Source organism: Bison bison, unplaced genomic scaffold (genome assembly GCF_000754665.1).
Source record: "Bison bison bison isolate TAMUID 2011002044 unplaced genomic scaffold, Bison_UMD1.0 scf7180017864472, whole genome shotgun sequence".
NCBI classification, from domain to species: domain Eukaryota; kingdom Metazoa; phylum Chordata; class Mammalia; order Artiodactyla; family Bovidae; genus Bison; species Bison bison.
In genome coordinates, this window is record NW_011495033.1 from 9903452 (window position 1) to 9916658 (window position 13207).

Sequence of the window (13207 nt, forward strand, 5' to 3'; positions counted from 1 at the left end):
TGCTTCACAATGCTTAGTCGCAGGCTTAGTTTGCCCCCTCCGACCATGGTGCAGTCTCTAGCCTCCTCTTTCCGGAAGACACTGCGGTGCCTGGTACAGTCGCTTCTTTAAAATTCCAGCTTGCCGACTTGTGCTCTGATAACATCGCAGGTGTCATCTCTGGTGCCGCTTTCCCGTCCCTCCGCTCCCCGCGTCCGGAACTCTGTGTGTATAAAATTCCCTACTACCACGTTCTTCACTTCACCGTGCACAGTTCCAGGGATTTTGGAACCTTGGATGTTATTCAGTTCAGTTCAGTTGCTCAGTCGTATCCGACCACAGTTCAAAAGCATCGATTCTTGGGCGCTCAGCTTTCTTTTCTTCACAGTCCAACTCTCACATCCATACATGACCACTGGAAAAACCATAGTCTTGACTAGACGGACCTTTGTTGGCAAAGTAATGTCTCTGCTTTTCAATACGCTATCTAGGTTGGTCATAACTTTTCTTCCAAGGAGTAAGCGTCTTTTAATTTCATGGCTGCAGTCACCATCTGCAGTGATTTTGGAGCCCAAAAAAATAAAGTCTGACACTGTTTCCAGTGTTTCCCCATCTATTTCCCATGAAGTGATGGGACCAGATGCCATGATCTTAGTTTTCTGAAAATTGAGCTTTAAGCCAACTTTTTCACTCTCCTCTTTCACCTTGATGTTATTAGGTCTATTTTATTGATAAACATACGGACGCTTACAAGGGTCCACTCTAATATTGCTGGCAAAAGGCAGAACTAGAATGAGAACTATGAGTTTTGGCCATTTTCTGTTCCTCCATGCTAGTTCACCCTCTCTGTCTGTTTAGAAGTACTTTTTGTATATATTATTCACACGCATCAGGCCTTGGATACTACTTACTTACTAAATTCTGTAAACCCAGTCATAAGCTGTCTTCTGGCGCTCACAGGCATCTCAAACTTGACAGTTCTCAAAAATTGGTTCTTTATCTCCATACACCCACTCCATCCCCAATCTGTCACATGCCTCAACGCATACAAACAGAGTGCGCCCAGTCACACAGGACACAGGTGCAGATACTGGTTCTTCACCCTCCTTTACAGATCCTTCCAATCTGGATTCTTCAGAATCTGTCTAGGAAATGTTTCTCAGTTCCATCCCCTCCTCTCTATTTGCATTGCGAATGCCTGAGGCAAGATGACTCTCCTGGACTGTTCACCAGTCTCCTCTAACTTGCTGTCTGCAGCCGTTCTGCATACCATTATTTGCTGTCCTGTGGGAGTGGTCTTTTCTTTAGTGGGAAAGGAATCTCACTAGAAAAGTGAAACTCTGACCTGGGAAGATCTTCAGTGCATATTGGTAACTGGCCAAAGCAAAGTTACAGTATGAGACCACTATAGGGGGCGGAGGGCTTGAAAATAAATATACATTTATAGATGCAAAAAGTTCAAAACAATGTATGGGAGAGTTTACAATGCAGTAATAGTTTGTGTCACCAGGGAGCGGAGTGGAATTAAGGGAGGAATCGGAGACTTTTGCTTTATTTGTATAATTTGTGCCTTTCCAGTCTTCTGTCACTCTTGCTTCTGTGGGTTGCGTGCAGTCATTTGAAACTTGCCGTTCCTCAGGCAGGTACTGGTGTTTGTTCCAGACCTGCCCACTCCATTCCCTTTGCTTGCATTGTCTACGACCTTGACGTCTACAACCTTGACTGGCAGTTGTACTCATCCTTCAGATCATTTTAGGTTCTGTTTAAAAATTGTCTCTACAGGACTTACCTAATTACTGTTTCCCAGTAGAATTTGCAGTTAATTCTTTCAGCACCCAATTCACTTTAATTATGTGTGAGCAGTATTTCTGTCTCCCTCGCTAGATTGTGAGCTCTTTGAGGTTCAGGAATATGTTCACATTTGGAGCCCAAAGACCTGGCACAAAGCAGGTGCTCAGAGCCTTTTAGTTCAATAAACATCAAGAGATGAATGAGAGGTGTTATTTCCAGATAGTTTCCTTTAAAAAAAAAAAAAAGATTTTCTAACTGCATTAAATTTATGCAAGTGTGATTTCTGATTTTCCCAGTGGCATTGCAAATTCAGTTTGCTTACCTTTGGTATTTTTAATTTTGGTGTGTGCTATTATATTCTGGAATCCTTTACTAGGTTATTTATTTGTACTGTCTCTACATATGTAGAGACTCTGTGGAGTCCTTGACTGTATAAAAATCATTGATTCTTTTCCTCCTTTTTTAGCACATGCTGTGTTTATGCTTTCATCTTAACTCATTTTGAGTGTGAATGTTCACTTTTAGTTTCTCATTTGGCTGTTGGGGGCGGGTCTTCCCTTGACTAATAGGTGTAGCACCTTTTCATTCTTTTTGTTTGTTTGTTTTTTGTAGGATGTCAGTACTCTTCTTGTCCAAGCGTGCCGACTCGTGCCTCTTAATCAGAATCATCTTGTCAGCAAATTGTCTCAGCTTATCCACCATTTACTTAACACGTTACAGGTAATCCTGTAGGTAACTTTAGAATTCAGATCATGACTTTTGAGAATAAGTAACTATCTTTGAGATACTACATCTGTGTTAGGAATGATAGCCTGGTCTTTTCAAAAGCTTTGCAAATATGAGAAACAATTGCCTTACTAAGAATTATATCAAAACAAATATAACTGACCAAAAAAAGAAAGTTTTCCGCCAGTTTGTCCATCAGAGGGATTCCTGTCTGTTTGTTTCAGGAAACCAATATCATTCAAGCCCCCAGACCTTAGAATTTTTCAGGAAAGATGTATTAATATTTGACTAAACGTATATCTAAGAATAAGTTGAAATATCCCCAACCTCTTTCCTATCAATATTTTTTTCCCTCTCCCAAAGCTACCATTTTTGTCATCTAACCTAAGAAGTTGCTTAGCTGGGGTGGGGCCCTAGATAAAAAGATCCCTGATATCTTTTTAGGAACAGTTCAAAAATTGAGGCTCTTACTGTAAACTACTACATGAGTATTTGAATGTAGTTAGCACAGAACTTATCAACTAAGTAATCTGAGGTGCTTCTGGTTGCAAGAAACAGAAGAGACAACCCAGAATAGCTAAATAATTTTTTTTTTAATTATCTTACATCACACGCTCCAAGGAATGCAGCTTTAAGAGCATTTAATAATTAAGAAGCTTTCTGGCATCTTTCCATTCTGCCATGCTAAGTGGATGGGTTGTCCTGAGCTAACATCTCTCACACTCATAAGATGCCTAAAATCCAGGAATCCCATGGAAAATAAGTAAATAACACCCAGCGGAAGCAAAAGAACTATTTATTTTCTTTCTCTTTTATTTAAGAATGAGGAAGCTTACCCCCTAGACTCTCCAGCAAATTTTCCCTGATACCAGGCTGGAGAGACCTAGGTGGTATTAGGACCCCTCTGTAGCAGTCTAATCAGGGAATGGAATTACCGTGAATGGCTTAAACCAGGAATTTCAACCTTGACTGCTCATTAGAATCACCTGGAGGACTTCTGCTCCCTAAATGATTAACAGTATGCAGCTCAACCCTTCTATCAGGGTTTCTCATCTTCAGCACTGTTGATATTTTGGATTGGATAAATCTGGGTTATGAGGGATTGTCCTGTGCATTGGAAGATGTTTAGCGGCATCTTGGCCTCTACTCAGCAGATGCCAGTAGCATTCCTCCAGCTGTGACAGTCAAAAGTGTCTACAGGACAGTGCCAGGTGTTCCCTGGGGGACAAAATCGCCACTGATGGAAAACCACTGTCTTAGCAGAATTGGGATTTACCTTCAGGTCTCATGTGGGAAAGGTGGACATCCAAATAAGATCAGCCCTCTGCCAGCAAGGAAAGAGGAGATGAATGCTGCAGGTGGCCAACTGTGTCTGATACTTGTGACTTCCTAAATGAAATAAGACGGTTTTAGAGTTTAGAATTTTTCAGACTAATGTGGTGGCGTCTGAACATTGGCTATCCTTAGCTACGTGTGCTAATAAGCCACTTCAGTCATGTCCGACTCTATGGACTGTGACCCTATGGATTATAGCCTGCCAGGCTCCTCTGTCCGTGGGATTCTCCAGACAAGAATTCTGGAGCAGCTTGCCATTTCCTTCTCCAGGGGATCCTCCCAACCCAGGGATCGAACCTGCGTCTCTTGTATCTCCTGCATTGGCAGTTGGTTTCTTTACCACTAGCACCACCTGTTCTGGCCTGGAGAATCCCAGGGACGGGGGAGCCTGGTGGGCTGCCGTCTATGGGGTCGCACAGAGTTGGACACGACTGAAGCGACTTAGCAGCACCAGCAGCAGCACCACCTGGGAAGCCTACATTCTTAGCTATATCATCTTTTTAACACTGACAGTTAGTAAAGTTCCTGATCATGCATGGCACCCATAGCCCTGAACAAGTTTCTGGCATTTGAAGACAGTTTATTTAAGTTGTCCATGAATTGATACTTGGATTAGTGTACTTTATCCAATAAAATCATAAACTCCTTAAGGACAGGAATATGCTATTTCTTCCTGTTATATTCCCCACATCATAGCAAAGACATAATAGCTATTTAGCAGGCATATTTAGTCACAGTGTGTTTGTCAAGCATTTACCAGGTATAAAGAAACATAGTTGAAACCAATACAACATTGTAGACATTAAAAAAATAAAATTTAAAAAATTTCTTTTCAGTGGATCAGACTTAACATCTGTGTATTTACAACTGCCACTGTCTGGTTAGTTCAAGAAAAAGTTACAAGGACTTTGCCAGGTTCTATTTGGAGTGGAAGGATTGAAGGGAAAGAAGGGAGCAGACACTGGGGCAAGAAGAAGGTTCTCTCGATCAGATCTTTTTGACAAAAAAATATGGACACACATGTACTCTCTCACACACAGCTTGATTCAGGTGAGCATTCATGTCTGAAAAGGAATATTTTTTTAAAAGTTAGATCATATTTATTTTTCCCTCTCGATAGGTGATTGTTGACGAGCAGAACCTGGATTTTCTGTTGGCATATACTATTTCTGCTATTCAGCAGTGCAGTTCCTGGACGCACATGCAGATTCTCCAAGCTCTGGCAGCCCTGGTTTACTGCAATGGCTCAAAGTGTCAAAAGGTAAACTGTGTTCTGTCTTTGCTTTGAAGGTTGAGAACACAGGCTCTAAACCCGCAGGCATGTGTTGAGATTTCTCTCCTGCCATTACTTAAATGTGTAACCTTGAGTAACCCTTACTCAGTCACTCTGAGCCTTGTTTCCTCATGTGTAAAATAGTTCCTCTGGGGGTGAAGTCTCATTTGTAAAGTGCTTGGGACTTGGTACATATCAGTCGTTATTATCATTACCTTTCATGTATTCAGCCAAGCCAAGACGAGAGAGCTTCAGCAGCAGGCTTGGCTGAGAGTACTGATCCTTACTGATGTTTTTTGGCATATTTTTGTATGCCTATCTGAAGGATTTACCTAGCAACTAGTCTCTTGGTACTTAAATTTCCTTTAGTTGAAAAAAAAAGAAATCTGTTTAAAAAATAATATTTTCTTAGCAGCTTTCCTTCGGCCAACATTGGCTGTGATTTTGTTTCAGTACCTTCCAGACTTGCTTGGCAAGAGTGGACTCTTGATGAAGTTGAGCGACTTGGCTCAGTCGGACCCTGAAGTTAGGAGAGCTGCAGTGCATTGTATGGCAAACTTATGTCTCAGGTATGTGGATTCAGTCATTTCCCAAGCTGTGATAAGACAGGGCCTCTCATGGGCCTTTTGTAGGTGGTTCAATCTGTCTGAAGCCAGAGCCAACTTAGAAAAATAATCTTATGTTGCATTTCTCATGCTCTTTGCTAATAAGATCATCTTATGTTGTTTATTTTTTATTTTAACATTGCTTGTAAAGAAAGCTCATAAAGAAGTAAAGGAAAAAATAGACTAGGGCCTTATTTCTAAAATATGGTGAAAGTGATAATATGTGCAGTGTGTTGAGGTTTTGTTTTTCTGTTGGTATAAATTGTAACCGTATTAAATCTTTTAGAAGGATATATTCATACTAATTTAAGCTTTGGTGAGATATATCTGTCATGGCCAATTTATTCAAAGAAAATAGAAGCAATACCAGCTGCCCAGTTCTGGATTCATGCAATAGAAAGTGAGCAACCCAAGCTTGAACGGATGTGTAATATCTTGTTTCCACATTGCCGTATTGTCCAGTGGCTCAGGAGGCAGGTCCAACGGTGTGATTCTAGCTGGACATCTGTATTATTTCCCTCTAAGAACCGAAAAGCAGAATAAAAATGATTTCTCTTTCTGTGTATTTGTTTCCCTACCAACTTCTGTAACGTTTCCCTGAGGAAACCATTCTTCTTCCTGTTCCTTCCAGCCTTGTGCCTGTCCACAGCAGTAGTTAACCAAAGTGCATAATCTTCTGTGATACAGTTTGATTCAGGATATATCCCAATTCCATTAGTCAATGGTACTGTTACTCTTTTGCAAGCCCTATTTCAAAGGCAACTGCGTTTTGAGTTGCTTTCTCTGTATGTGTTTTAGTGTGCCCGGACAGCCGTACTTGGAGGAGCCCTACCAAAATATCTGCTTCCAAGTTTTCTTGACCACTTTACAGTCTCCAAAATCATCTGACATGGATGACATCACGTTCTGCATGGTGGGTGAGACTACCTCTAATCTTATGACGATTACCGATGTGTCTAGAAGCAGCAGTGGAATGAAAGCTGCTATTAAGAGTTTAATTTGGTTGCTTGTATTAGTTTTGTCTAGAGATACATGCATAGGGGAATGATTATAACCTAAAAAGACTGAAATCATCTTTCAGATTTAAATCACAAGAAATGTTTTTGTTTGTTTTGTTTTGCCATTGTTTTTTGTTTTGCAATTCTAAGTTCTTAAAAGTACTTTTCCACTCCTGACTTTAAAAGCTGTACAGTTTCAGACTAGTGACTGTCTTTTAGATGGAAGGTAAAGGGGTGGATTTCAACAAAATCTGCAGTATTTTATTTCTTTTTAAAAAAATCTGATGCAAAGATGATAGTTTATTAATGTGATTTAAATTCAGTAACACTTTTCAAAAATTATAGATCAAAGGTGGTGAAAATTTCTTATATAAAGTCTGCTTAGATAAAACTACTGGGAGCAATTTGTTCTCCATGCCCCCAGGTTTTCTTTTTCTGTATTTCTAAAAAATGAGCATATTTTAAATTTTTAAATGGCATCATATTTAGTGTGCTGTTTTGCAACTCTCCTTTTTAAAGTTAATACATCTTGAACATCTTCTTAGTACCTCTTGATGTACCTCATGTTTTACAACTGCTACGGCTGGGAGACCTTGGCAAGATCTTGAGCCTATGTGTTCTTCATCTCTGGAATGGGACAGAGGTTATAACTACCTTGTAGAGGTCTTATGAGGTATATATGATCTAAAAGCATTTAAAATGCTTGGGAAAGTGCTTGCTGTTATTGTTAAGTTTCATATGTAGCAGAGGTTTAGCTTCTTAAATAATCATTGTCATAACTGATGGAAATGAAAGTTTTTTTCAGCATTTCTACTACTTTACACAAGGCTACAGTTCATATCCTTTCCCTGTAGAGAGTTTTTCTTAAGTACAGAATCCTATAAATGAGATTACTGGCCAAAAAGTTAATGCTGATCAGAATTGCCCTCCAGAATCCTGTTCCCACATGCATTCCTTTGCTTTTAAAAGCTGCTGTAAAAAAAAAATAAGATAAAAGAGCTCCTGTGGTTACATGATAAAAGAGATTTCCTGTTTCTGATCTCTGCCACCACATTTTTATTCCTATCATATTCTTCCCACTAAACATCTTTTTTTTTTTTTTGCTCACCATTAGTATATGCTGGCTTAGGAACATGTACAAAAAGACCACTCGTACTCAATAAAAGCACTCTATTCTTCAAGAAAATAATTGGTAGTCGATCATCAGCTCTGTTCTCTGGATCTTCATCTTTGTTTTTCTCTCCCCGTCCCACATCTAAAGTTTGTTTTTTTTTAATCGCCTAAAGGTCTTTTCTTTTCCATCCTACGAAGTGCTAGAAAGTTGATCCCTGGACAAACAAATTTCATTTACTTTTTAACTTTTTCTCTTTTCTCCCCCTAGTTGTTGCAAAATGCCTTAAAAGGTATACAGTCTCTCCTAAATGGTGGGAAGATGAAACTGACACAGACTGATGAACTGGGAGCTCTTCTAGCTGTGCTGAAGGTAAGCATTGCCTCTTTAAACCCCAAGTCCTCACTGTGGTTAGTGTCTTTCCTGTGGACACCTCAGGCGTAAGGACGGCTTACCTCTTTACTCCAAGGCTAGCTTTAGAATATCATATTTTAAGAGAGAAGAATAAAATGTTCGTTTTCAAACATACTTAAAATTAAAAACCGAAAAGAATAAATCTTGCTTTAGTAGACTTATCAGAATTCTAAAATTTTATCAGGACTAGTTAATGAGGTATGATCTGAGATTATTTTAGTTTGTCTTGAATCTGTTTGGACTTGGAAGAAGAACCAGATATTCTCCTTGCCTTTAGCTCCCATGTAGTAGGCAGGCCAGTCAAGATGTGTATTGTTAGGGGGACTTCCCTGGCAGTAGAGCAGTTAAGACTCCACATTTCCAATGGAGGGGGCCTGAATTCCATTCCTGGCTGGGAAACTAAGATTCCACATGCCGTGAGGTGCTGCCAAAAAAAAAAGAAGAAGACATGTATAATTAGGCTGTCATCCTTTGGCTTCTGAGCCTGCCAGTCAGTGGGAAAGTCAGGTCAGCCTCTCTGAGGATCCAGCTGTCTTCATTTCAACTGGGAAATAGTAAGAACTTTGTGGTGGTCTTAGATCAAAGTCACGTATGATAACTTTGCTTTATTATGACTAAAATTTTGATTTTTTTCCCGTGCCATCGCCCCTGCTTCCAAATACATAGAGAGCTAGATTTGGATATGGATATGAGAGATGAGTTTTAAAAAATCACAGATAAAATAATTAGGTAAAACTGATTGGATAAAATTTTTAAATTAATAAGCAAAAGTAATAAGTAAATAAAATTTTAACTTAAACCTAGCCAAACCAGATCTCTCTGGACTAGATGAGATTAAACTCTTCTTTAAGCCCTAATCCTTCAGGGAATCTGTTTTCTATCCCATTTTAGTTTTCTTTGTAAAGCTTTTAAACATCAGTTTGTTCATCTGTGTGATTCAGAATATGGTGAATAACCTTGTTTTATGATTCATTGTGTATGTGTGTCTCCTTAATCTTTATTAGAAATCCATGTTCCACGGACTCCCTGGACTAAACATAGAGATGCCCACTGTGTTGTACCCAACTCCGCTTCCTCAGTACGATGGACGGCCGCCCATCCAGCCGCAGCAGTCGGAGTCCAGCACTTCTCGCCCAGCTGTGGTACACTTACGTCTATTTAGATTTAAGCTATGGACTGTTTTCACTTGCTTGCTCCGTGTGTTTTCTATGATTTGCATCACTGCTGTGCCAAGGCTCACCTTGAATTTTATTTCAGCTTAGGATTTTTAGCATAGTAAGTTTAAATTCATCAGATGGCTAAAAATACCAGTTAGAGCATCTTAATACTTGTAAGTGGTTCAGGCAGTATAACAGCTATAAACACGGGCATTCACTTTATACCCATAGCCAGTCATCCTCACCCCTCAAATGCTCTGGACCACAGCTCAGCAGACGTTTTCTCTAAAAGTCTGGTTGCAAAACATTATAGGCCTCTGTTGCCACTGTCAGATTTCTCGGTCTTTCCAGACAGCTGCCATCTCCCTCATGTTTCTGTTGGAGTACCATACAGATACACAGCCTAGGTATTGCACCTAAAAGTATATTACCTGAGAAATGCTTATAATTCGAAATTATTTCACTCATTGACTTACTCATCATTTACTGAGCACCTGTTATATCCCAGACATTGTGCTAGGCATTAGGAACATTGACTCTGGTTTTAGGAATTTGAGGGAAAAGGTGAAGGTGGATAAACAAACAACCATATTGCAGTCTTATGATTTCTTTCATCAGAATATCCACAGCATATTCTAGGGGCACATTCAGGGCAACCAATAGACGAGTAAGGAGTGCTTTTTTAAAAGACACAGTGGCTCACCTGAGCCTCAGGAATGAGTACAGAGAAGGAAGGAGAGTGCTTTTTCCCGAGAGAGCAATGGGTAACAACCATGGGGAGTGTGAATGCATGCAGCCTATTTATTAACCTGTGGGCTAGAGTGTCAGGTGGGCAGAAGGGAAGGTGGGGCAGGTATGTAGCAGAGGCCAAATCATAAGGGTCTTTCAACCCTGTGCTAAGGAGGTTGGGTTTTTATCTTTTAGGTGGTAGAAATGAAGAATCTTAACGTAGGGGAGTGATATGATCAGATTTGCATTTCAGAAAAATCTCAGTGGTAGCAAGTAAAAGGGTAAGAAGTCTGGAGCCACAGTAATTATCCAAGGTAGAGGTGATGAGGTTAGGGACCTTGGGCATGCAGAGGAGGGCACAGATTCCAAAGACCTTTGGATGTCTGAGAGAAGCAAGTAGAAGAAAGGAAGAAATTGGTGTTTACATTGTATTTACAGAGCCCCAGTGGGCTGCCGTCTATGGGGTCGCACAGAGTCGGACACGACTGAAGCGACTTAGCAGCAGCAGCAGTGCCCTAAAACATGGATTGTATGTAATGGAGTCACGTTTTTCCTAGGCATCTAGAGTGGTACTAGCTGTATATCCTATTTGCGAGAACTGAGAAGACAGTCACCCAGGTCATTTTCTGTGACCTCAATCTCTTGCAGAACCTCTGTTGAAAAGCCTGAATGCTTTCACAGCCGGGCAAGGCAGGTGGCATTAGCTTGTACTTAAACAGATGAGGACGGGCAAGCTCAGCGAGGCTAAATGATTTGCCCCGGCTCACAGCAATAGTGTTTAAACCCAGATGACACGTTTTGCTCTGTCCCATGTATCTCACACCTTGTTTCTTACAGTCCAGAAAGGTGTACGTCAGCACTTAGCGTAGTGCCTGACACAGAGAGTGTTGAGTGAGTGCCGCTTTTTTCTCTTCTCTTCTTCTTTGTCCATACTACATGTTGGGGACATACTAAGTAATTATCAAATGAGAAGTTACCAATAGCTATCATGTACATGTTTTCATTTGCTCCTAAAATCAGAATAAAAAGAAAAAATCAAAAGTAAAAGCGAAGAAAATCCAGCAAGGAGAGGAGGAGGAGGAGGAGTCCAGTGGTGAAAGAGAAGTGGCCCCAGTCGCTGGCGCAGGCAGACTGAACCTGCACAGAGGGGACACTCAGTGCCCCTCCCCCCCGGGTGCTCAGAGTTTGCCGTTAGCTGCAAGTGGAGCGGCAGGAAAAGACCGAGTCTCTTCACCCTTCAGCTCTTCCAGTTGGAAGAGGGTCAGCAGTAGTGAGTCAGACTATTCTGATGCTGAAGGAGGCATGCAGAATAAAGTGAGGTAGTAGTATTTTGTTATATTTTTATGCTTTATATTCTGAATTGAGTGTATAAGCTCATAACCTTAAAGTCTATTGCACATGCTGTAACTTGAAGATTCTCACTTATGTGGGATTTTGCGTTACTCTGCAGTTTGCATTGTTCTCTCCTCTGCCTTTGTCCATGTGGTTCCTCTGCCTGGGTTTATTCTTTCTTTTCCTTGTTTTGCCTCTTGCCTTATTAACCACTACTCATCTTCTATGTGAGCTCAACAGTCACGCTCTGAGAAGCCTTTTCTGACTCCCTGTTCCAGTCACTCCCTTACGTGACTCGTCTCTGATTACTGTGCTAAGGTCTCTTTAACTGTCTGTCTTTGCCATAATAAGCTTGTCAAGGGCAGGAGCTTTGTTTCTGGCTGCCAGCCTCAGCACAGTGCCTGGCACATACTTAGGTATTCTCAGTACCTGTCTGTTGGATGAATGGGTACTCTGGAGTATCTCATATTGTGTACTAATTTCCTAATATCAAAATGTTGCCCTCTTATTTGCTAGCTAGTAGTTTTTTTTTTTAACTATCAACCTTATTAACTTGTTTTGTAAACAAATTGCTTTAACATGTTTTGACCACATTTTGAAATAATTTAAAAAATATGTTAGCATCTTTCAGACTTATGTGGAGTGGAATGCTGAATTTCTCACTGTATCATTTGAGTTGCCTGTAAAAAATAGTGTTTCATGCTCATCTTTTTAAAAGCAATTAAAAGACTTTTTTCTTCCTTCTTTTGGTTGTTAAAGGTCTTACCAAGCCAGAGTTCGCCAAGGAGCATTAGCGTGTTTTCTTTCTACTATAAAATCAATAGAAAAAAGAGTTCTCTATGGCTACTGGTCAGCCTTTGTTCCTGATACACCAGAGCTTGGAAGCCCACAGTCTGTGTCCCTGATGACTCTTACGCTAAAAGATCCTTCTCCAAAGGTAAGAGCGTTTAAATTCTAAGTGTTACAACTAGGACGACTTCACAAGTCTTTGTTGTTCCCTCTGCCCCATCTGATCGCATCAGAACAAGGCTCTTACTAATACTGACCCAAGTCCTGACTTGAGAAGCACTCGATGGGCAGGGGGATAGGAGGATAGGGCTTACGTGGCTGTCAGGTTGAGGGAGACCACGCTGCGGCCTTCTGCCCCAGGGCTGGCTTGCGGCATGAGCACGCTGCGTTGCTGCTTCAGTGTCCTCTCTGAACTGCACTGAAGCAGCTGTGCATCCGTTTCTTTTATGATAGTGTTGCCATGGTGTTTACAATAGAAAAAAAATTCAAAATGGCTTAAATACACACTGGAATATCATGATATATAGTGGTTATGAAAGATATGTAAGGCTGGGGAATGTGGATGATGTTTTATGAAAGTATTGATAGAGAATTTTATGATCCCAACGTGGTTTTTTTTCTTCCTACTTTTCTGTATTTTTCAAATCATAGTAATAAATAGTAATACATAGTCTAATGAGAAAAACTTGTTTTTAAAAAAGAAAAAATAACTTGGCAGTCGTGGATAGCTACAGCAAGGTAGCTGTGGCTGATCAGATATTTGCCTCTTCTTGGATATGTTAACTCTTCTCCGGAAGTTAGCTTTTTACCCAAATAAGGAAAGTAGTCTGCTGTTTAGATTCCCCTTAACGATAATGAACATTAAAAAGTCATGCTGAATGGTATCTCATGTCCTCAGGTAACCAACCTACTTTCTCAAAGTAAATAGTTTTAATGAGGTCAATAGTATTATTTCTTTTCTGTTTTTA

The 13207-nt window shown here is 40.4% G+C and overlaps 1 protein-coding gene across 1 annotated transcript in view; it reads left to right on the forward strand.

Annotated features, from left to right (window-relative positions):
- Positions 1-13207, forward strand: part of HEATR6 (HEAT repeat containing 6) — a 32490-nt gene that overhangs the window by 197 nt on the left and 19086 nt on the right. Inside the window, exons 2-9 of the mRNA XM_010861710.1 lie at positions 2383-2490; positions 4952-5092; positions 5558-5673; positions 6508-6622; positions 8089-8190; positions 9237-9374; positions 11139-11437; positions 12210-12387. Coding sequence (XP_010860012.1) covers positions 2383-2490; positions 4952-5092; positions 5558-5673; positions 6508-6622; positions 8089-8190; positions 9237-9374; positions 11139-11437; positions 12210-12387 — 1197 coding nt within the window. The remainder of the gene's footprint in view (positions 1-2382; positions 2491-4951; positions 5093-5557; positions 5674-6507; positions 6623-8088; positions 8191-9236; positions 9375-11138; positions 11438-12209; positions 12388-13207) is intronic.